This window comes from Toxorhynchites rutilus, chromosome 1, assembly GCF_029784135.1.
Source record: "Toxorhynchites rutilus septentrionalis strain SRP chromosome 1, ASM2978413v1, whole genome shotgun sequence".
NCBI lineage: Eukaryota > Metazoa > Arthropoda > Insecta > Diptera > Culicidae > Toxorhynchites > Toxorhynchites rutilus.
Window position 1 is genome coordinate 201988247 of NC_073744.1, and position 22546 is coordinate 202010792.

General features: G+C 36.9%; 1 protein-coding gene across 3 annotated transcripts in view; it reads left to right on the forward strand.

Moving 5' to 3' along the window:
- Window positions 1–1890: 1890 nt before the first annotated feature.
- LOC129768078 (serine-rich adhesin for platelets) overlaps window positions 1891–22546 on the forward strand; it is a 214438-nt gene continuing 193782 nt past the window's right edge. Inside the window, exons 1-2 of one of the 3 annotated variants that reach the window (XM_055769613.1) lie at window positions 1891–2166; window positions 2488–3004. In XM_055769613.1, the coding sequence (XP_055625588.1) occupies window positions 2813–3004 (192 nt within the window). In that variant the 5' untranslated portion in view covers window positions 1891–2166; window positions 2488–2812. Of the gene's footprint in view, window positions 3005–22546 lie in introns of all 3 variants that reach the window. The other 2 variants (XM_055769691.1, XM_055769530.1) reach the window with 2 other exon arrangements.

Here is a 22546-nt window from a genome sequence, read left to right on the forward strand (position 1 = left end):
AAGTGAAGAAAACACCGATTTCGAAGTCTTCACACCGTAGTGTTCATGCTGCCAATCAATCAAACGTTCATCGTACTTTTGCTTAAAGGGTTTGAATACCGAAATATTCGTGGGTTAAAAAATCACGACTACTTTCTCCATAGCTTTTTTTATCAGTTTCAGACTGATATGCGATGAAAGGCCGTCATATATCAGAACAACTGGACGCGTCTTCGGAATCACTTTCAGAAATTGGTGCTCGAAGTAATTGATGAATGTGTCAGTATCCATCCATCCGTTTGAAGTAGTTGCGCAAGCTAATCCAGGAAACTTGTCTTCTTTAGATGTCATTCAGCTTGTCCATACGTTTTTTGTTGCTTTAAATGCAACCAGCGGAGGCAGTTTGCCACCAGCTGCATTTCTACCCATCAATACGGTAATATTCTCTTTGGAAGGTCCTGCTGTTACACGGTGTGCTGCTCTGCCTTTCTCTCCAACAACCTTCAGACGGGTAGGATCAAGATATAAACTACCCAGCAAACATTAAATCGTATAATTTTGCACGTGTCAAGTCTTACAAGAAATCCGAATAAATCATAATCGCATATAATATCAATCAAAGTATGTATCGTGTATATTTGAAATCGCATAAAATGTAAAAACTCGATTTTATATACCATTATCAAATTAAGTCGCAATTCGGTATAACAAACATCAATTTTATGATGTACATTGTCGTAAAATATATTTAATCCGCATCATAGCGTATATTACGCTGATGCAGTTTGTGTGTCGTATAAGCGTATAATTTAAATCGATTCAGTACTGTAGTAAATCGTGTTGCATGCTGAAGAAAATCATGAAACAGTAAATCATATTAGATCCTAATAAAGAATTAACTACATCATATTGAAATGTCAATGAAATGCTGATGCACTCGAAAGTTTTAACCGCTGTTGAATTGAATTTCAGATAGCCGCGCGAGATAGCTGGTGGATGATAATCCAGACGACCGGAGTTCGAACCCACATCGGAGCAGTTTTCACCAAACATCAATCCATTCATATTCCACTCCCAACACAAGTCAATCAAACAATTATTATTTCTACAAACATAAATACTCATATATAAAAATGGTGATTCGTGAGGCTATAATAAACATTTCACGAAAATATTTTGCGCCATTTGTTTTTTTTTCATGTCTGTAATAAATTGTATATGAGTATGGCAAAAGTCGTATTTGGTGCTTTGACAATTCATGAATATATTCATATTAGATCGCAATTCAATTTCAACATAATCGCTATTATAGCCGGTCAAAGTTGCATCTTCATCCACACAAATTCGGTAAGCATTTGCCATGTATGTATAAGGCCTCCACTTTTGCATGCATATGCCAGTTAGGCGCATTATATGTCAACCAATGACCAGTGCGATGACCAGTAGAACCTCGGTCTTGAAGAAGCCAAAAGGCTATTTCTCCATCGTTTTAATGCATGATGTGGTTTTAGCTTGGACATTAATCGGAATCGCAGTGCACCTCTTTAAGTGAACAAAAAAGATCCACTTCCCCCAGTTAAATTAAATAATTGGGGAAGTGTATCATGACGAACATGTTAGCTTATAATGCTTCAATAATTTGTTATTCATTCTAAACTTGTTTATATTTGTAGATTTTATAAAAATCTATTGATACGATGTATTCTAAAATGATTTCCGAATACTAAAACATATAAAAAAGTTTTTGTTTGATTGGAGAGTGCTGACCGATAATTCAGTTTTTACGCCCTTTTACAAAGTCACTCCAACTCCGACAGTCGGTCGCATTCCCCTGCATTTTCGTTCGACAGCCAGCTGTCACTTGTCGGTCGCCGAAACGTTCCGTCAAAAATCTGACATCGCAAGACCTTTTCGATCGCCTTTGCGAGATAGTGCGAGTGCAGTATTATTGCACAAGCAAGAAAAAGAAGAATCACGGCGAAACCGAGCAAAATTTGCATCATCGCCACTGTTGCCCCTTTCCATACTACACGTAGTGTATTCGTTGGATTAAGTGATATCGCGGCGGTGCATCATTGCTATTAGTAGCAAAAGTCAGAGTAGTGGATCGGTGCGTGATTGGGGAAGAAAATTGAAGTGAAAATCTTCGCGTTTCTCCCTGTTCGATTCAATTCGATTGGATAGTCTGTGAGTGCGTTTTTTGTGTTGACACACACGGACGGTGTGAAATTTACGGCTCCGATCTTTTGTTATTTGACTAACGAATGGATGCATGACCTCGTCGGGTTCCTCGGGTCGAGTGAAATTGTGGCGTCCGAGAATCAGTCGTTTGATATATTGCGTGCGGTTGTTTTGCGTCCGTCTGTGATTCGATCGAATGTTTCTTCTCCGGTGAATATATATTTTAGCGATACCGGGAGTGAACTAGTTTATCTGTGGATGGAAGAGTGGCATTCATTTTGATAAAAAGTGCTCTCTCTGTGCTCACCCCCCTTTCATTGCCCCCAGGTTTGACACCTAGTTTGTGCGGAAAATTGTTTCGGGCAATCATTGTTTGTGAGGAGAAATTGAAAATTGTGCACGTGATATATTTAAGCCGAAGTACGAGAGAAAATTCAAAGTATCAAAAGCGGGGAAGAGAAAAAAAATGCATCCGAGTCGGGAAGATCCGCAATAATGACGTGCTCGATAAGGCTTGTCGCGTCACCACTGTCATAAATATGAGTGTTTCGCCTCCTAGATTAGAGAGTGTTACCAGCAGAAAACACAACAGCACTTGCAACAGCCGAATTAGGTGGAGATTTTTAACAGTCGGAGGAAGTGCAGGGGAAAGATGTCTGGATCGGTGGTGTTAAACATTGACGAGACTGGTTCCTGTTCTTCCTCCTCGGCTGTCACAATCCGGGCGGAACTGACCACAGGAGGAGCAACGGAACCATTGCCAATCAAGTCTGCTGCCGAGTTGGCAAAAGATGAACTGAAACGGGCCAGCACTTCCCTTCCGCCGCTGTATTACGATGACAAGGTGGGTATCGATTTTTGTTTGTCTGGTTTACGGATGGGTTCACTGTATCTTCCATTGTTTTGATATTTTTGATACATTGCCCCAAGGGCCGTGTTGCTAGAATAGCTTTGCATGCAGCACTAAAATTGTGCAGCAATTTCACCGAAATACTACCACATTCATCAGATATTGAATTAATTGAAAATAATGGCTATAGCAGTTGTGTGGTAAGCCTCACGTCCTCACATCTTTGGCTTGGGCTCAATGCCAGACGATAGATGGGGCAGAAAATTTCTGCTCACGTCTTCTCTTGGCAAGAGTTTTACAATAAGAATTGCATGAGAGGATATTTGATGGAAATGGGATATTGTCAGCCGTAAGCCGTATATTGAATTGGAAAGTGTTGAGATCCATCAAAGCAAACCCTGGACTGTCAGATAATGAATTCGCAATGAAATACGGTGCCTTCCGTGCCACCGCTCGAGGATTTCGTTCTTATCGAGCGAGCAAGCAACGAAACAGAACGTTGAAGCAGAGTCTAGTGTCCAAAACATGTGTTCGGGGGTTGTATGATCAGGTTTTGATAAGTTTCCAACGAAAACGGCCTAAGATTTATCGACTTCGATGCCTCCAAAAACATGACCATGCGTAGCACCTTTTTCCAGCACAGTTTCCAATACCAATACACTTGGGAATCATGCAAACGGACGGAACGGAAACACAAATTGGCCACGTTTTGATCGACGGTCGGCACTTCTCGGATATCATCGACGTCAGAACATATCGTGGCGCCAACATCGATGGAACACCTTGAAAGCAGCAATTAGCAGCACAGCCGAGACCGTCATCGGGTATGAACAACGAGGACAACGGAATGAATGGTTTGACAAAGAGTGCCGAGCGTTTCTGAGCGAAATGGAGCTGTTTTATCGTTCCCGAGAATCGTGGAAGTTCTTCAAGAAACTAAACGTCTCATAAAAGGCTTTGTGCCGCAGGCCGAAAAGTGCAGGAACAATGAAAGGGGCATTTTAACGAACGAGCGCGAGGTGATCAAAAAATGGAGGCAGCACTAGGATTAACACTTAAACAGCACGCAGACATGGGACCAAGACGGCGTAGATGAGTACTACACCGGTGCTTGATTTTTTTGACTTAAATTTTCTTATTTTCCATGGATTTTGATTATACAAAGTTTTAACATTATAAGTGATCTGCCTTACTTCTAGCACTACATCTTTGTTATATTACACCGGTGCAATGAACGACGTACCACCCCCGACCATGGGTGAAGTTAAGGAGGTCATTAATCAGTTAAAGAACCACAAAAGAACCACATCTCTTCAAGGAAGATCCGGGGAAACTTGTAGAGCATATGCACCGGTTGATAGTCAGGATCTGGGACACAAAACTGCTATCGGAGGAGTGGAAGGATGGGGTAATCTGCCTCATTTATAAAAAGGCGATCTATCGGAATCGTTTGAGACTCACAGGGGACTTCGACAAGGCGATAGACTCTCCTGTCTGCTTTTCAACGTGACGCTTGAAGCTGTTATGCGGACCACGGGGCTCGATTTTCAACAAGTCTAGTCAGTTTATCTGCTTCGCCGACGTAATGGACATAATCGAAGAACACATGCGACGGTAGCGGACTCGTGCACCCGATTGAAACACGACGCAGGGCAGATTGGGCTTGGAATCAATTTTTTTTTAATGTCAATGTTTTGTTTATTTCATAAATATTTTTATAAGTATTACTTCATTTTCAAATTTATCTTATTCATTCATATTTAACATAAAATTCAACGCGTTCACATCAACGTTGTTGTTACTATTTACAAACTCTATGCAAAAATTTTATGGATCAATGCGTCTATGACTAAATACATGCTAGCAAGAGGGATTGATCGTAACAGACTTCTTCCTGATAGTAGTGTTGTAATCGACGGCGACCAGCTCGAGGTGGTAGTGGAATTTGGCTTGTTTATAACAACTGATAACAACAACAGCCTGAGCCTGAGGGATCATCGTAGCTTAATTGGTTGCGTATCCGTTACTAAGCGAAAGATCATGAGCTCATAACTCAGGGCCCCTTAACTGACCATCTTTGTGTGTTATTCTAGCAATTATTCTATGTCCATGCAACAATCATCATGTGACGGTAATCCCAGCCCCTTACCGCTCACATTACGATCTACTGTATCGGTAATTGTCACTATTAATAACACAACATTCCCGCTCTGAACAGTCCAACTGTAAACATTCGAACAATAGGAATATTCTTACGCCGAGAAAGGCGGCATGTGTTGTGTATCGATAGAATTGGAATACTCTTAGACCTAATAGATAGATAGATAAAACAAATGTTTATCGATGGATAGAAATATTCTTACGCCTAAAAATGGCTACAGCAGTGTAATATGCAACAAAAGTTATCTTAAGGTAAAATTGTATACGAATAAAGTCGGCTCTGTTACAGCTGAATTGCTAAATGAGCCTAATAAACAGATGGGATTAAAAAAACAACAGCCGCAAAATTCGGAGATGTATAGTCAACGGAAATTGTGTATACTATGGGCTCCGCATATCCTTAAGGTCCAACAAACTCCGACCCCTTTTGAAGTGTATCATGTACAAAACCCTGATTCGACCGGTAGTTCCCTATGGGCACGAATCATGGACCATGCTCGAGCACTTGGGGTGGTATTTTTCAAGGCCGATGAATTTTTAACAACTACAAACATTTTCATTTTTGTTCTCTCAAGGCTAAGAATTTGCTACAAGAAAGATGGTTTTGCTCTTTTGAATGTTCTTGCGTTGGTTGAATACAAGTTTAATACATGAATTCGGAGCTCGGATCATTCTAGCACCGATTCAAATTTGATCCAGAAATTTGAAAACCAAATAGGCTAAAAATCTTAAATCCAAAAATTAAAAAAAACCAATAGTCCAAAAAAAAAGGCATTTAAAAAAAATTTGAATATCTGAAATTTAATATTTGTCATATTTTTACATCTTTTACAAAATCTTAAAGTGTAATATACACTGAACTGAACTGAACATAAAAACCTGCGGAAAGTCTAAGAATATTTTATTCTTGCAAATTTTCAATCTTCAAAATTTTTATAAATTATAAATATATAATAATTTTTTTTTCGGATTTTCTATTCTTAAATTAAATCTTTTTTAATTCTTTGGATTTATCAAAATTTATTTGAATTCATTTGATTGTTTTTTAAATTATTTTGATGTTTGTTGTCGATTTTTTTAGTTTGAATTGTTTTAATTTCTTTGATTTTTTTGTTTTAGAATTTTCGAAACATTTGTTATTCTTTCTAATTATTCTGATATTCTGATCTGCATTCTTTGAAAATTGGAACTTGAATTCTTAAGAGTGGTTTTGAACTTTTTTGATTGTTTTTAATTCGTTCGGGTTTTTTTTTATTTTTTATAAATTTTAGAACCATCGGAAATTCTATATATAATTTTTTTAAATTTTTTGTAATTTCTTTATTTTTTTTTATTTTGTTCAAATGCGTTTGAAATTTTCTGATTATTTGTCAATTCTTTTGAGTTTTTCAAGTTTCGTTTTTCAAGTTTGTGTCAACCCTTTTTTTCAAATTTCAAATTTTTGAATATTTATTTTTTGTTTAATTTCTTTTCCATTTCTTCTATTTTTTTCAAATTCTTTTAAACACTTTTAAATTCTTTTGAACCATTTGAAACTATTGTAAATTCTTTCGGATTATTTCGAAATTTTTAATTTTTGTAGTTTTTGAATCAAATATTTTAAAATTCCAAAATTAAAAAAATGAAAGAAATTCAAAGCAATTCAAATTTAAAAAATTAAAATTAACATCAGAAGAATTAAACAACAATCAGAAAAGCTCAAACGAATTCTAAAAAATCAAAAGAATTAGAAAATTTAAAATTATAAATTTCGAAAATTGTTTATTCTTTAAGGTTTTTTTTTATTTTTTCGATTTCTTTTTGAGTTTAAAATTTTTTTATTTTATTAATTATTTTTATTATAGATTTGAATATTTTTAATTTATATTATTCCATTGAAAAATAAAAAACAGGAAGTGGGTTATATCTATGGTATAACCGCAAGGGTGACGTAGGACTATCGTTGATTTAGAGATCATTTGTATGCAGTTGAATCTGAATTCATTCTGAATGAATGAATATTTGGAGAACTTCGAAAACGAGAGCGTTACGTTGGAGGCACAAGGTTTTATGCATCCAATATTGGATACGGAAATATCCTACTGATGGGGAAGAATAATCTTCAGAAGCTATCCTGTTGATTGCGATTGATTGAAAAATCACAAAACCTAATGTATTTGGTCACAGTGTTACATGGATAGAAAACATTAAAATAAACTCTTTCACATGAATATATTTTGAAAATTCCCAAAGGAACTGGCAGATTATTTTCAGTAACGATTAGATATTTCCACATTTTCCTCGATACTGGAAGCCCACCAGTGGTTAATGCCAACTCAATAACCACCTGTTAATAGCACTTGATTGAAATATATTTGGTCACAGTGTTACATGGATAGAAAACATTCAATTAAACCACCTGTTAATAGCCGCGCGTGTATGTGTGTGTAGCGATGTCTTCCCAGGGAACCGTTTGTGGCATCACTCTCCTCCTGATAGATTCCCTTCTGGCCTAGGGTGCACAAACAGGCTCTTGGTGACACCGTTCATCCGCGCTTTCATGATAAATAAAGAGCTTCACCGCAACAGCGACAACATGCTCCAATCGCTGTTCAATTAGAACTGAGTGGATTTCCGAGCGCCGCTCGCTTATATACCGATTGGTGATTTTAATAGCCTGTTTTTAAAGCAATTTTAAGACTATTGAAACAAGTTTTTGGATCAGAAAGTAACAAGTATAGAACGCGTAGACATTTCATCTTTTGAATGAAGTGTTTATCATACCATTTCGTTCAGTTGTTTAGGAGCTATTAACGGTCAAAATCTCGGTCTCCGGCGTAACGCTTTCGTTTTCGAAACTTTGATTTTACACCCCGGTATAGAAATGAAAGACGTAATCTTACGTCAATACATTCATTACGATTTGTTCGCTCGTTGGATTCACATGCAGGACCTTTTCAGGATCACAAAATTATCTTCAATCTAAAGAGTTTATTGTTTTGTTATCACTCGATATCCCCATCTTGTTCGGCTAAACCTTTCTGTTTAGCGATTGCATTTGCCACTCGCCACAGCTTTCACAGTCGGAAAATTTCTTCCCATCCAGCTTATTACATATTTTACAGTAAATTACATTCAATGGCACGTCGCATTACTACCACTCAGTATCGGATTGGAGGTAATTTTAACCTGTAATTGAACATTTGCGATGACAGTGGTACAGTGTCGACTTTCCATGTGGGGTCATAATTTGGACCCCGAACTCTATGTTTACAAAAATGTCCAACTAAATATGTCGCATTACAGGTCCGTCCAATTGGCTAAATGTCGAGATAAGTGTAAATTACTGTACTTTCAATCTAGAAGCAATTTAAGAATTGGTGAAAATCAATAAGCTCAGAACAACTGCCAAATTCACATACTCATCATATCCTGGCAAACAAATTATGAAAAAATCAATTTGTGTTTTATTATTATTTTGGATATTGTTTTAGAAAGCATTGAACTGTATTTCCTAAACTCTTTTTTGGAAGGTTTAATGGCCCTGAAAAGCGCCTCGTTTTATGGAATGGTTCCAATTTAGAAAACTTAGTAATCTTGGTTTTGAAAAAAACCATTTCGAACGCCCTCGATGCCGCCTTGTTCTGGATTTGTCACCAAAGCAGTTTGTATAAAGAACAAACTTTTTTTCTTCTGCTACCTGATGCCGTTTTGCGATTGCGTTTGCCACTCGCCACTCGCTGCAACTGCCTGTTGTCTTGATGTCCACCGAATGTGTTCTGATCCGAATGCAGTTTTCTTATCGTCGCGAGCTGCTTTACCAACCAACTCGATCACTTCGGCGGCCGAAACTATATAACGCCGGCTAGGTGGACTGGTGCACTGGTACTAACGCGCTCGGCCTAGCTACCCTTGCGGGGAGCTCCAGATCAACACGATTCGAGCGGGATTTTGCCTTTCCCTTCACTTTTCCTCCTTTACCATGTCCAGACATGGCTGCTTGGGTTGGTTTGTTGATGTGTTGTGATGCGAACCGATGTGGTGTACGGTTTGAATGAGAATGATCGTTACGGCAGCGGAGCGGGGATTTTTAAGCTGACTGGCTGGCTCGAGAGTTACGCATGTGTGAGACTGCGACCAATGTTTCGTTCATTTTTTTCTTTTTCCTTTCCAATCGTGCTTCATTCTATTTCGCTGCTGCTCTGGTTGCCCGTTTTGGTCGGTACGATTTGAGGAGCACAAAATGGACCAATCAAAAATGGGCACATAGTGCATTTTGACAATGCTTGATATTTCACAATTATTCAATTATTTATCTCAAGAAAAATGAAATGTTATTCGTTATGATAGATGCGTAGATATATTTCCTATCAATTGATGCAAAAACCTTTGCGTTCTATTGAGAAATGCTCGAGTTATAAGCGTTTCAAATCTTGCATTTTTTCCTACTTGTTCAGTGCCTAGATTTCCATTTCACCCCCTATATCTTCCGGTTAGACGTAGTCCTACGTCAAAAAACACTTTCCCGAACCGACCAAACAATTACAATCAAACAGAAGAAAAATATTAAGAAAGAACCTTTAGCACAAATTTCGACGAACGCGAAACAAGTTCGCATAGAACCTCTGTTCGGACCAAAGAAGGTCGTCGAGTACTAGCTTCTTCTACACCATCTATCCATCGCATCACTAGAATGCGTTTTGCATCGTGAATCACTACAACACACGCGGAGGTCAATCGAAACATCGAGCTCAAAAGCGAGCGATTGAATAATCGATTGAGCTGAGCGCGCGTTTGGAAATCGACTACGAACCATGGCCCCCAATGCATGCAAATAATAATGAACGATTGAACCTTCTCGGAGTGACTTTCGCAGAATAGCTGCGCACAATGGCCGCCCGCAGGCTGCAATGCAATCGAATCGATTAGCTGCAATCATATCGCGATTAGACAGAGGGCCAAGTTTTACAACAACAACAACAACAACAACGAAAGAGAACGGTTCTTATCGAAATGCATAATGATGACGTGATTGCGAGCATTTGCATTTCGTCAAAAGGTCGTCACGAAAATAGATCACTTTGGTGGGTCCCACGGTACGAAAGAGAAGAAAAAAAATCCACAAAATAACAGCTGATCATCGTCGGAAAGGTGGTGTTGTTGGCCGCTTCATGATTCGATGGTTGTTGCCTTGTGAAGGTAACTCACACTCTTCATTTGGTTTTATCGTCAGTAGCGAATGAGTTGCAAATTCAGCGCCGTTGGGATGGGAGATGCGTTTTCGCCGCCATATGGTCGTAATGACGTGCGGCCGATGCTGGAATGAATGAGGAAAAGCCGCCATCCGACGTGGAGTGGAAATCGTTTCGATCGGATGGAAAACATCATTCAAAGAAGGTGGTTATGCAGCACACAGCGTAAATTGTTGTTTGCGCTTGTAACGCGAATCGATTAACGAATGGCGGAAAATTGGTCTTTTATTCAGCGTAATTGTGCAATTACGCATTTTCGATCAATACTCGCGCAGTAAGATCGCTATCCGGCGCAGCAAGTGTCTTTTGAATGGTTTTTTGGACTACGTCTAACCGGAGTATATGGGGGGTAAAATGAAAACCTAAACACAGAACATGCAGGAAAAAATGAAAGATTCCGAATGCTTATAACTCGAACATTTCTTACTGGATCGGAAAGATGTTTGCATCAATTGATAGGGAATATTTCTACGCTTCTATCGCAATTAATAAAATTTTATTTTTCATTAGATAAACAATTGAATAACTGTAAAATGTTAAGCGTTATCTAAACGGCATAACTGCCTCATTTTGATTGGCCCGATCTACGATTTCCCTAACACAGCCATCAAACCCAAGCAGCCTTGGGTAAATCAGCATTGCAAATACATGAAAGTCAGATGTATTTTTGTTCCGACTGAAATGTGTTTCCCTAACACAGACTTTAAATCCAAGGAGCGTGGGGAAATTGGCATTCCAAATACGTGTAAGTCGGGGGTATTTTTGGTCCGACTGAAATATGTTTCCCTAACACAGAGTTCAAATCCATGTAGCGTGGGGAAATCGACATTGCAAGTACATGAAAGTCGGGGGAATTTTCGTTCCGACTGAAATGTGTTTCCCCAACACAAACTTCAGAACCAAGGTGTCTGAGGAAATTGGCATTGTAAATTCATGCAAGTCAGTGGCATTTTTGTTCCGACTGAAATGTGTTTGCTTAACACAGACTTCTAAACCAAAATGTCTGGGAAAATCGGCTCCGCAAATAAATGCAAGCTTCGAGTACTTTTGTACTCGCTTGCCTTTGTGCAAACTAGAATATGTTTCCTTAACACGGTCTCCTGAACTTAAGAACCTGGGAAAATCGTGCAGACACTAGAGACGAATGAACTTTCAAGTTTAAATCCTTTATAGTATTATATAAAGAAGTTGAAGTTTTTGATTCATGCAAGTCGGGGGTATCTCTGCACCCGTCTTTTTATTTTTGCACTCCGCAAAGTGTTTTCCTAGCACGGATTACAAAAGCGGGTACGAACACAACGGTTTGGCTCCGTTCGACATACATGTCAAAATCGGAACTGAGTGCCTGAAGTTCATAAAATCAAGCAAATTCGCGGTTCGAGAAGTCCGTACACTTGAGAAATGCAAACTTCAGAAGGAAATGTAAAATAAAATAAACGTTTGATAATTCTCCCGTTCACATATTTTGTTCTAGGCATCATACTAAACGTAAAAGGACTGTCATTAAATTTACTTGTAATGAAGAGCATTATCTATCACAATGTTTTCGAAAGCGTTCGACAAGGTGGGCGTATGCAAACATCAATGGCTCTCACTCTCGATACTTTCCTATCACATCAGGGCTGCCACAGGGAAGTGTTCTCGGGTCGCTTATCTTCGTTTTGTTCATAAACGACCTGAGCTTTCGACTGAATGCTGGAAAACTTCTCTATGCCGACGATCTGAAAATTTATAGATCAGTAACATCTCATCTTGACTGTTGCGCGCTTCAGGCTGACGTAGAGGATAACGGAATGGAATTGAACATCAAAAAATGCAAAACAGTGTCGTTCACCCGCCGGCAGTCTCGAATTGAATTCCGTTATTCAGTTGGGCCTGAAACACTAGAGTGTGTTGATTCCATTCGCGACCTTGGAGTCGTCCTCGATAACAAACTGAGGTTTAATGAGCATATCTGCGTCACTACCGCTAACGCGTTTGCAGCCCTTGGATTTGTTCGTCGGTGCACCAATAACTTGAGAGATGTTTACGCAATCAAATCGCTATACTGCTCCTTAGTACGTAGCATTTTGGAGTATGCTGCCTGCGTGTGGTCTCCGTTTCACAGCACCCAAATCACACGAATGGAGAGAGTACAGCGCAGTTTCATCAGATATGCACTCCGACAACTCCCTTGGATAGATCCAGACCATCTCCCCGACTACTCGAGCCGCTGCAGACTGATCGCGTTGGAATTGTTAGCTTCTAGGCGCGCCAATCTTCAAAACATATTTGTGTTTGATCTGTTAAATGGAAATATTGACTGTTCGTCCTTATTATATTATGTATCACTCTATGTACCATTCCGACAACTACGTGAGCGAGATTTGTTGTTTATCAATCGCCATAGGACTTCCTACGGATTCCATAACCCCTTAGAGAATTGTTTCCGTGAATTCAATAGTGCTTGTGCCGTGTTCGATTTTAACGTGTCCAAAACTATCTTTAAAAATAGGATTAAGAATTTAATATAAGGATTCAGTCTGTGGAATTACAAGCAATTCGAGACGGTGATAAATAAATAAATAAATAAATAAATTGACCTTACATGACATCATACAATCTTTTTACTCACAAAGCAAATATGTTGATTTCAATTGAATTCGGGAATTGTTTTATTTCTTCAAAAATTTAATCAATACAAACAAATGATTTTTTAAGCTAAGGTAGTCCCACGTCAACCTTGCGGTTCTATCATAGATATAACCCACTCATTTTTTTTTTGGGAGGATTGTTTCCTCCCCACAAAGAAAACATCTCGAGAAAATCGAATATACAACGCTGAAACTGAGACGAACACTGCCATATACAGACTACAGTGAATCGAAAAATTGAGCGTACACACACGATCGAAGCAAAATCGAAACTATTTTTTTTTGTAGATCTTTTCAATGAAATTGCAAGTTTGCTCAAAATTGTTCGATACAACATGAAGCATTACTTCGGCCAGCCCCTCAACGTGATAGATTTTGCGGCATGGGTCCGAATAATTTCTATTGGGGATTTTACTCACTAACACCAAGAGTATAAAACTGTGAACGAAACATTAAACAAAGAAAGGAAGGTGAAGAAAGGGGAGAATAATATGTTATAGGAAAGTATTGAAATTACTATTATAGTCAAGGAATTCGAAGGAATTAGAAGGAAAAAGGAGAAGGAGAAAAGTAGTATATAGTAATATATAGTAGTGAAATAAAGTGAACTGTAGAAAAGGGACTTTTAAAAATGAATAAAGTGGTCAAGTATATTCGCAAATTATTATATTGATATCAAAGGAGGAAACACCAAACCGAAATTTAATTCCAAGTGCGATTATCGGGGATATATCGCAACCTAGGAGGAACCAGACCAGAAGGCAAGGGCCCGTATCCCGAGTAAACAATTCTATTAACACTTAACCTACCGATGTTTCATGTATACCTATTCCTACCACAGCGGGTCAAGTTACCCTTCATAAATAGTTAGTGAACAATGACTCGATTTATATAGTTTTGTTGAGAAACGTGGCATACCATATTTCTTCTGTATATTCCGACATTTTGGGATAACAAATATTAACAAAATATATGAAGCAATAGCAAAAAATGTGTAATGCAATGGTTTTGTATCACAGCCACACAAACAAATCGTTCTGAATGTTTGCAAGGGTCAAATGACCCGTTGTGGTAGTTAGGGCAGATTACATAAAGGGTGTGTCACATCAAATTGCATCACGGAAAAAACGCTGTAGAAATTCGCCCAGTAGACCGATCCTTTTGAAAATTTTAGACAGTAAAATAAAAACTTATCAACAACTTTTGGCATTTTCTTTTTATTCATACTTCGAGCCCAAGCCCGTATGCTCGCACCTTCCTCTTTACCCCGTCCATAAGGTTCTGTACAACGTCAGGTTGTAGTTTTTTTTGAACAGAAATCCATTTTCTCTTGAAGTCCGCCTCCGATTTGACAACTTTTGGGTTCTTCCGGAGGGCCTGCTTCATAATCGCCCAATATTTCTCTATTGGGCGAAGCTCCGGCGCGTTGGGCGGGTTCATTTCCTTTGGCACGAAGGTGACCCCGTTGGCTTCGTACCACTCCAACACGTCCTTTGAATAGTGGCACGAAGCGAGATCCGGCTAGAAAATGGTCGGGCCCTCGTGCTGCTTCAATAGTGGTAGTAAGCGCTTCTGTAGGCACTCCTTAAGGTAAACCTGCCCGTTTACCGTGCCGGTCATCACGAAGGGGGCACTCCGCTTTCCGCAAGAGCAGATCGCTTGCCACACCATGTACTTTTTGGCAAACTTGAATAGTTTCTGCTTGCGAATCCCCTCCGGAGCGCTGAATTTGTCATCTTCGGAGAAGAACAACAGGCCCGGCAGCTGACGAAAGTCCGCTTTGACGTAAGTTTCGTCGTCCATTACCAGGCAATGCGGCTTCGTCAGCATTTCGGTGTACAGCTACCGGGCTCGCGTCTTCCCCACCATGTTTTGCCTTTCGTCGCGGTTAGGAGCCTTCTGAACCTTGTATGTACACAGGCCCTCCCGCTGCTTGGTCCGCTGGACGAATGAACTTGACAAATTCAGCTTATTGGCGACATCCCGGACCGAACTTCTCGGATCACGTCTAAACTGCTTAACTACGCGCTTGTGATCTTTTTCACTGATGGAGCATCCATTTTTGCCGTTCTTCACCTTCCGGTCGATGGTTAGGTTCTCGAAGTATCGTTTTAGAACTCTGCTGGCCGTGGATTGGACGATTCCCAGCATCTTACCAATGTCCCGATGTGACAACTCCGGATTCTCGAAATGAGTGCACAGGATTAATTCACGACGCTCTTTTTCGTTCGATGACATTTTTCCAAAGTTACGAAAAATTGACAGTGAAGCATGGCCAACGTGATCTATACACCCTTATCTGATTATAAGCGAAAGCTGAAGATATAATTCCTAAAAATTAAATTTCTACAGCGGTTTTTCCGTGATGCAATTTGATGTGACACACCCTTTATATTATATTTCTCAGTAAAAAAAATAACAAGAGAGGAGTGAACACTGAAAAATACATTCGATGTATGTTTTAGGAAAAGTAGTGTTGGCAAATGATGTTGTGACAATGTAATTAACAAGAAAATTTTGTATGAAAGGTAAAAAATGGGTCATTTGACCCCTCGTGGTAGGTTTAGTGTGAAAATTACGATTAACTGTTTATTTTTTTATTTACTATTTATGATTTACGATTATCGATTACGATAATGAACTGATTACTATTTCTGATTTGTGATTACAAAAACTACAAAAAAAAACTAAAAATTACAAATATTTAAATATTTAAATTCATAAATAATTTAATGTTTAAAAACATACATACTTATGAATACTTATTTTGAGTTTTTTCAATATTGTTCTTGAAATGTTTTATTTTTCTTTATATAAAAAAAATCAAAAGAAATTTTGGAATTTTAAAAATTTATGAAATAATGCTTTTTTTTTTGCTTTTCTTTTTCTTTCGATTTATTTTGATTTTCACAAGTTTAATTTACTTTGAATTGCCTAGATTCTATTTCATTTTTTAACTCTTTCATTTACCTTTAGCTTATTTTTAATTGTACAGACTGTATACAGTTATTGTATTTTTATTTAACTTTTCAACTCTGAATAAGATTGAATTCTTTTAAATTTTTAAATTCTTTTGTATGTTTTGTATGTTTTGTATGTTTTCCGAATTCTTTTTAATTTTCCAGCAAATTTATTTAATTTTTTTAGAACTTTTCTGAATTGGTTTGAATTCTTGAATGTTTTTTTTTATTCTTTTGAGTTTTTTTTTAATTTTCACATTCTTCAAAATTCTTGAATTCTTTTTTATTCTTTTGAATTATTTCGAACTCTTCAATTGTATTAATTTTTCTTGAATGGCGTTAACGTTCCCTGTGGAACATTTGCCGTCTCAACGTTAACGTTAGCATTAACTAGCGTCTATTATTAATACTAATTTGAGATTTCTTGAGCCCAATAACACGAACACCCGGCATGATAATGTCGTCACGGGTGCACTTAATTGTATTAATTAAACCTTTCTATTTCTTGTTGGAATTCTCATGGATCCCTTTGATTTATTTAGAAGCTATTTAGTGTGCATTATCTTGAATTGTTTAGATATTTATTGTTTTGGTTTGTTCTTTTGAACTCTTTAGACTTCTTTTTTTTTAATTCTTCACAATTTTCTAATTGGTTTAAATTTTTCAGATTAATTTAAATTTTGTAAAATGTTTCTGAATTCTTTAGAATTTTTTAATTTTTTTCATTCTTTTGAATTATTTTGAAAAATTAAATTAAACGGTTTAATGTACTAAAAGCTAGAAAATAATTAGACAAGTTGAAGTTAGTAGTTATCACATCCGTTCCTTCATTAATCTAGGGCAATGATGAGACTAAAATAGAATCGTAGGTATATGATGAAACAACTGACTGTGGATAATGGAAATCCAACGTTCATTTCTTACCTAATTTTCTTCGGAATATTTTCATGATGTACTGTATTCTATAAGTCAAATAATTTCATTTGATACCGATATTGAGGGGATTGCAAAAAATACATATACAAAATTTAAATAAATCTGAAAAATTTAAACAAATTAGAAAATTGTGAATTAAAAAAAAGAATTCTAAACAGTTTGAAAGAACAAACCAAACAATAAATATCTAAACAATTCAAGATAAGGCACACTAAATAGCCTCTAAATTTTATTACCTAATTTTCTTCGGAATATTTTCATGATTTACTATAATCTATAAGTCGAAAAATTTCATTTGAGACCGATATTGAGGGGATTGCAAAAAATACATAGTCGCCCATTCAGTGGTGGCGACCTTTTCGAATTTATGTTGTTTATTATGTTTCGTGTTCTCCAAGTCAAATCATTCAGCCATTTTTTAACGACGGCCAAATTGAATTTTTCAAGATCATGGAATGCGCAGTTTTATAATGGCAGTAGAATTAAATGTATGTTATAAATTTCAGATCAATCATTCAACAGGAACGGGGTCAATTTTCTATTAATGTGGGACCATCCCACAAGCATTCAAACATACATAGAAACAGGTCAAGCTGAATGAAACCATTTAAAAAGTAATTAGTTGTTTGGGGACTGTGGCCTTCTTGGAATTGGGTTTTTCATTATCTGCTATGTTCTACTAGTGGAGAATTTTGTTTTAATACCCATATTGATGAGGTTTAAAAAAAAAAAAAAAATATATATATATATATATATATATATATATATATAAATATATATATATATGTATATATATATATACAGTCAACTCTCCCTAACTCGATATCCAAAGGGACCATCGAGTTAGGGAGGTATCGAGATACAGAACATTTTTTCCTAATTTTTTTTATGTCTCAAATTGTCATATATTAGGGTAAGTGTCCCAATTATGGTATTAATTTGCATTTTTTGATTCATTCCCTTATAGTGACACCTTTCTCATATAAAAAAAAATATTTTTTCCAGAATCTTTCAGGAGGTGATAGACGGTTATATTTCACGAAAAAAATCCTTCTACGCATATGTTAGAGTTTCAACGATGACAGACTTATAGAACTTTTTCTTTGTTTCGGATTCTGTTGGCTCAAACTGACTCTACATTGAAAAGTATGCTACGTAATCCGATTTTGTTGCTGAAAAAATCGTACAATTTAGTACAGGATATAGTAGTGGAACATCTAAATTAGTGGATTAAAATAACATTTTTGAAGTGGAAAATTTAAAAGTTTTTTTTATTTGTAATTATTAATTTTATCCTAAAAATTCATACTAAACTTGATTGTTTCTATCAATTAAATTAAAGCTCTCTAACCTCTCTACAATTTGTTCTTTGACGAACAAACTTCTTTCTCTTAATTTCGCTGCAATATCGATATAAACAATTCCTGATGAAGAAATTGAATTCTGATTAATCCACTGTACTTATAAAAGCCACTTAAATTTCACCTTAATGCTGAAAGGTTATTTTTTTTTCTTGAAATTATTCATATTTGAATTATAAAAAAAAACTTTTTTTTTCAAACTGTATACAATCGAGTCCTAAATTTTACATAATCAAATCATATATAATCGAGTTTGTATATAATCGAGTCCGACTTGCACGAGGCACTAGGTTAACAAAGAAAATATTGATTAAGTATGTTACTCAAACTGAATTGTAACGATCACGCAGGAACTGTTCAATCACAAAGAAATGTTCGAATAGTTTCACAGGAACATTTTCAGTTGATTTCAATATTCCGGACATATTCTTCAGGTTTGATTTAACGTTCGAATTAACATCTCAATAGAACTACTATCTTCAGCGTTTTTCTCAGGTTTTTCAACACTTTCTAGTATATCGGTATCTGGCATCAGATCACAGCAAATCACGTTTTGGTCCTTTTTGCACTAATTATTAAAGACATTGAGCAATCGAACGGTATTGTACCGTCGACATCGCTCACGACACATTAATTATGCCAGCGGAATATCACTCCCGTCCATGTTGGTTGTGCTTTAAAGTTATGATTTCCCAGTTTCTGGACAAATTCTCAAGCCATATCCCGAAGAATAGAAGAGGGGTAAATTATTTTGTCTAGCTTGACAAGACAAAAATTCATTGACCGCTTCAGCTTCTCGATTCTGACCAACCTTATATGCTTTTGGTCTAGATACAATTTTCCATTCCAATTCCATTTTTACTTTAGTTTGAGTAGTGTTGATACCGCACTTTGTGCAATACTGAAATTATTTGCAGCTTCAGACTCCTTCCGTCCATATTTTTCGACCTGCTCGATGATGCTCAAACCTTGCGCAATGGTTAGCGTTTTGATTGTTCGCTTGAAAGGTTTCTCGTGGTTTTCCATACTTGAAAAGAAATTGTTTGATAACACGAACACTCCGTCTTCACTTTCAAGGGCAATTGAAATCTGAGGTAATAACGCACAAAAACATGTACGCGAAAATCAATATATATATATATATAAAAATATATATATATATATATATATATATATATATATATATATATATATATATATATATATATATATATATATATATATATATATATAACCATTGCGCAAGGTTTGAGCATCATCGAGCAGGTCGAAAAATATGGACGAAAGGGGTCTGAAGCAGCAAATAATTTCAGTATTGCACAAAGTGCGGTATCAACACTACTCAAACTAAAGTAAAAATGGAATCGGAATGGAAAATTGTATCTAGACCAAAAGCATATAAGGTTGGTCAGAATCGAGAAGCTGGAGCAGTCAATGAGTTTTTGTCTTGTCAAGCTAGACAGAATAATTTACCCCTCTTCTATTCTTCGGGATATGGCTTGAGAATTTGTCCAGAAACTGGGAATTCCTAACTTCAAAGCACAACCAACATGGACGGGAGTGATATTCCGCTGGCATAATTAATGCGTCGTGAGCTTGCTGATGTCGACGGTACAATACCGTTCGATTGCTCAATGTCTTTTAATAATTAGTGCAAAAAGGACCAAAACGTGATTTGCTGTGATCTGATGCCAGATACCGATATACTGGAAAGTGTCGCTGAAGATAGTAGTTCTATTGGAATGTTAATTCGAACGTTTAATCAAACCTGAAGAATATGTCCGGAAGATTGAAATCAACTGAAAATGTTCCTGTGAAACTATTCGAACATTTCTTTGTGATTGAAGAGTTCCTGCGTGATCGTTACAATTCAGTTTGAGTAACATACTTAATCAATATTTTCTTTGTTAACCTAGTGCCTCATGCAAGTCGGACTCGATTATATACAAACTCGATTATGTAAAATTTAGGACTCGATTGTATACAGTTTGAAAAAAAAACAGTTTTTTTTTTATAATTCAAATATGAATAATTTCAAGAAAAAAAATTAACCTTTCAGCATTAAGGTGAAATTTAAGTGGCTTTTATAAGTACAGTGGGTTCAAAATCGCGATTTTTGAAGATTTTGATTGAATCTTCATCAGGAATTGTTTATATCGATATTGCAGCGAAATTAAGAGAGATAGAAGTTGGGCGTCAAAGAACAAATTGTAGAGAGGTTAGAGAACTTTAATTTAATTGATAGAAACAATCAAGTTTAGTATGAATTTTTAGGATAAAATTAATAATTACAAATAAAAAAAAACTTTTAAATTTTCCCCTTCGAAAATGTTTAATCCACTAATTTAGATGTTCCACTACTATATCCTGTACTAAATTTTCTCATCTTTCAAATGAAAGCAACAAAATCGGATTACGTAGCATACTTTTCAATGTAGAGTCAGTTTGAGCCAACAGAATCCGAAACAAAGAAAAAGTTTGTCATCGTTGAAATTCTATCATATGCATAGAAGGATTTTTTTCGTGAAATATAACCGTCTATCACCTCCTGAAAGATTCTGGAAAAAATATTTTTTTTATATGAGAAAGGTGTTTTTTCACTTTAAGGGAATGAATCAAAAATTCAAATTCATACCATAATTGGGACACTTACCCTAATATATGACAATTTGAGACATAAAAAAAATTAGGAAAAAATGTTCTGTATCTCGATACCTCCCTAACTCGATGGTCCCTTTGGATATCGAGTTAGGGAGAGTTGACTGTAACATATAAATATAATGTTATAAAACGTGGTTTTCAGACCACCCATATCCAGGATTTAATAAGAAATAACATACAAGGTTTGGGCGAAATTGGATAATTTTTTTCATGTTTTTTTTATTGAATTGCGGATGAGCAGAAAATATTTTTTATTTATATCAATTTTGACTACAATAAACTGAAAACTACTGATTCAATCATATGTGTATGCGCAAGTATGCGACTCGCTGTATGTGCATTTTGGTCGCAGACACATGATTTTTATGAGTGTGTGCATCCGTGTGCGCATAAGTGGTGAGCGGGTGGAGGCGTTTGGATCCAAGCCTCGGCCAATGACACCCGCCTTCGTTGGATATTGGAAGAAAGAAAGCATCGGAAAAAAGGCAAACAGCATGAAAACCAAACGGAGCATATGTTTTCGATTCTTCTCAGCCGTTTTTCCTCGTTTGTATTAACAGCACATACCATACAAGCAGCAGCAGCAGCAGCAGCTGGGCGTTTCCGCGAGGTTAGCTCCGATTGATCGAACGGTGTAAAATGGTTATGATTATGATTAATTGCACTGAACACAATTCAACGTTATATCGCGAGCCTTGTCCGGTAGCGAGCCGAAGATTGCATTTTCCCACTGGATCACATCACATAGAGAGTTGCTTATCTTTCCGACCGACGTGTGAACGAATATATTTAGCAAACGCTGAACTCTGGCAACGAAAAACAAGATAAGATAACTAATCGACTTGAACCACCGAATTTCTCTCTCTTCCGATTCGGAATCTCGGGTGTAAAGCACACCCGAAAAAGGCCGGTTTTACGGAACGAAAGTGAAATCAAAATTGAAATCCGTTGATCGTTGGGAAGAAACCGAATCCACCCCGAAAAAAAAACTCGGATCGGAAAGTTCCTCGATGGTGTTCATCATCGATTTGAAATTGGGAATGCCAATGCAATGGGAGCCCAAAACAGCCGGAATCAAGTTTTTGGCGAGTGCCGAAAAGGGGGAACAAAGCCAAAATCTATAGACAGTAGCCATACGCGAGTCGGTTATAAGTGGCAAGACACAGAGAAAGAGGAGAGATAGAGCGAGGCAACATTTGGCTTTGCATTTCGAAAATAATAAAAAAAAACTTTCTAATGATAAAAGAATAAAAAGAAGAAACAGAAAAAACAGCAAGTACTTAAACACAGACGCAGAGTAGAAAAAAAATATGGAAGAATAATGGAAATGATAGATTGAGGAATAACAGTGTGTGTGGAATACTTACCACTTTGAAGAGATGATTGCAGAGAGTGGTTGTTTGATTGCGATTTAATTTTTTTTCTCGATGGTGAATTTGCCTTACCGAAGCTATCAATAACTGCTGCCTGGTCAAAAGAGTGGCGTTCATAATCACCGATCGGCGGGACAAATGGGAAACGGGTTTGCGCGATAAGAGTGCTACATGTGTAAACGGTGAAATCAGCCGTGTTTAGTCGTTCGATATAGCCGGAA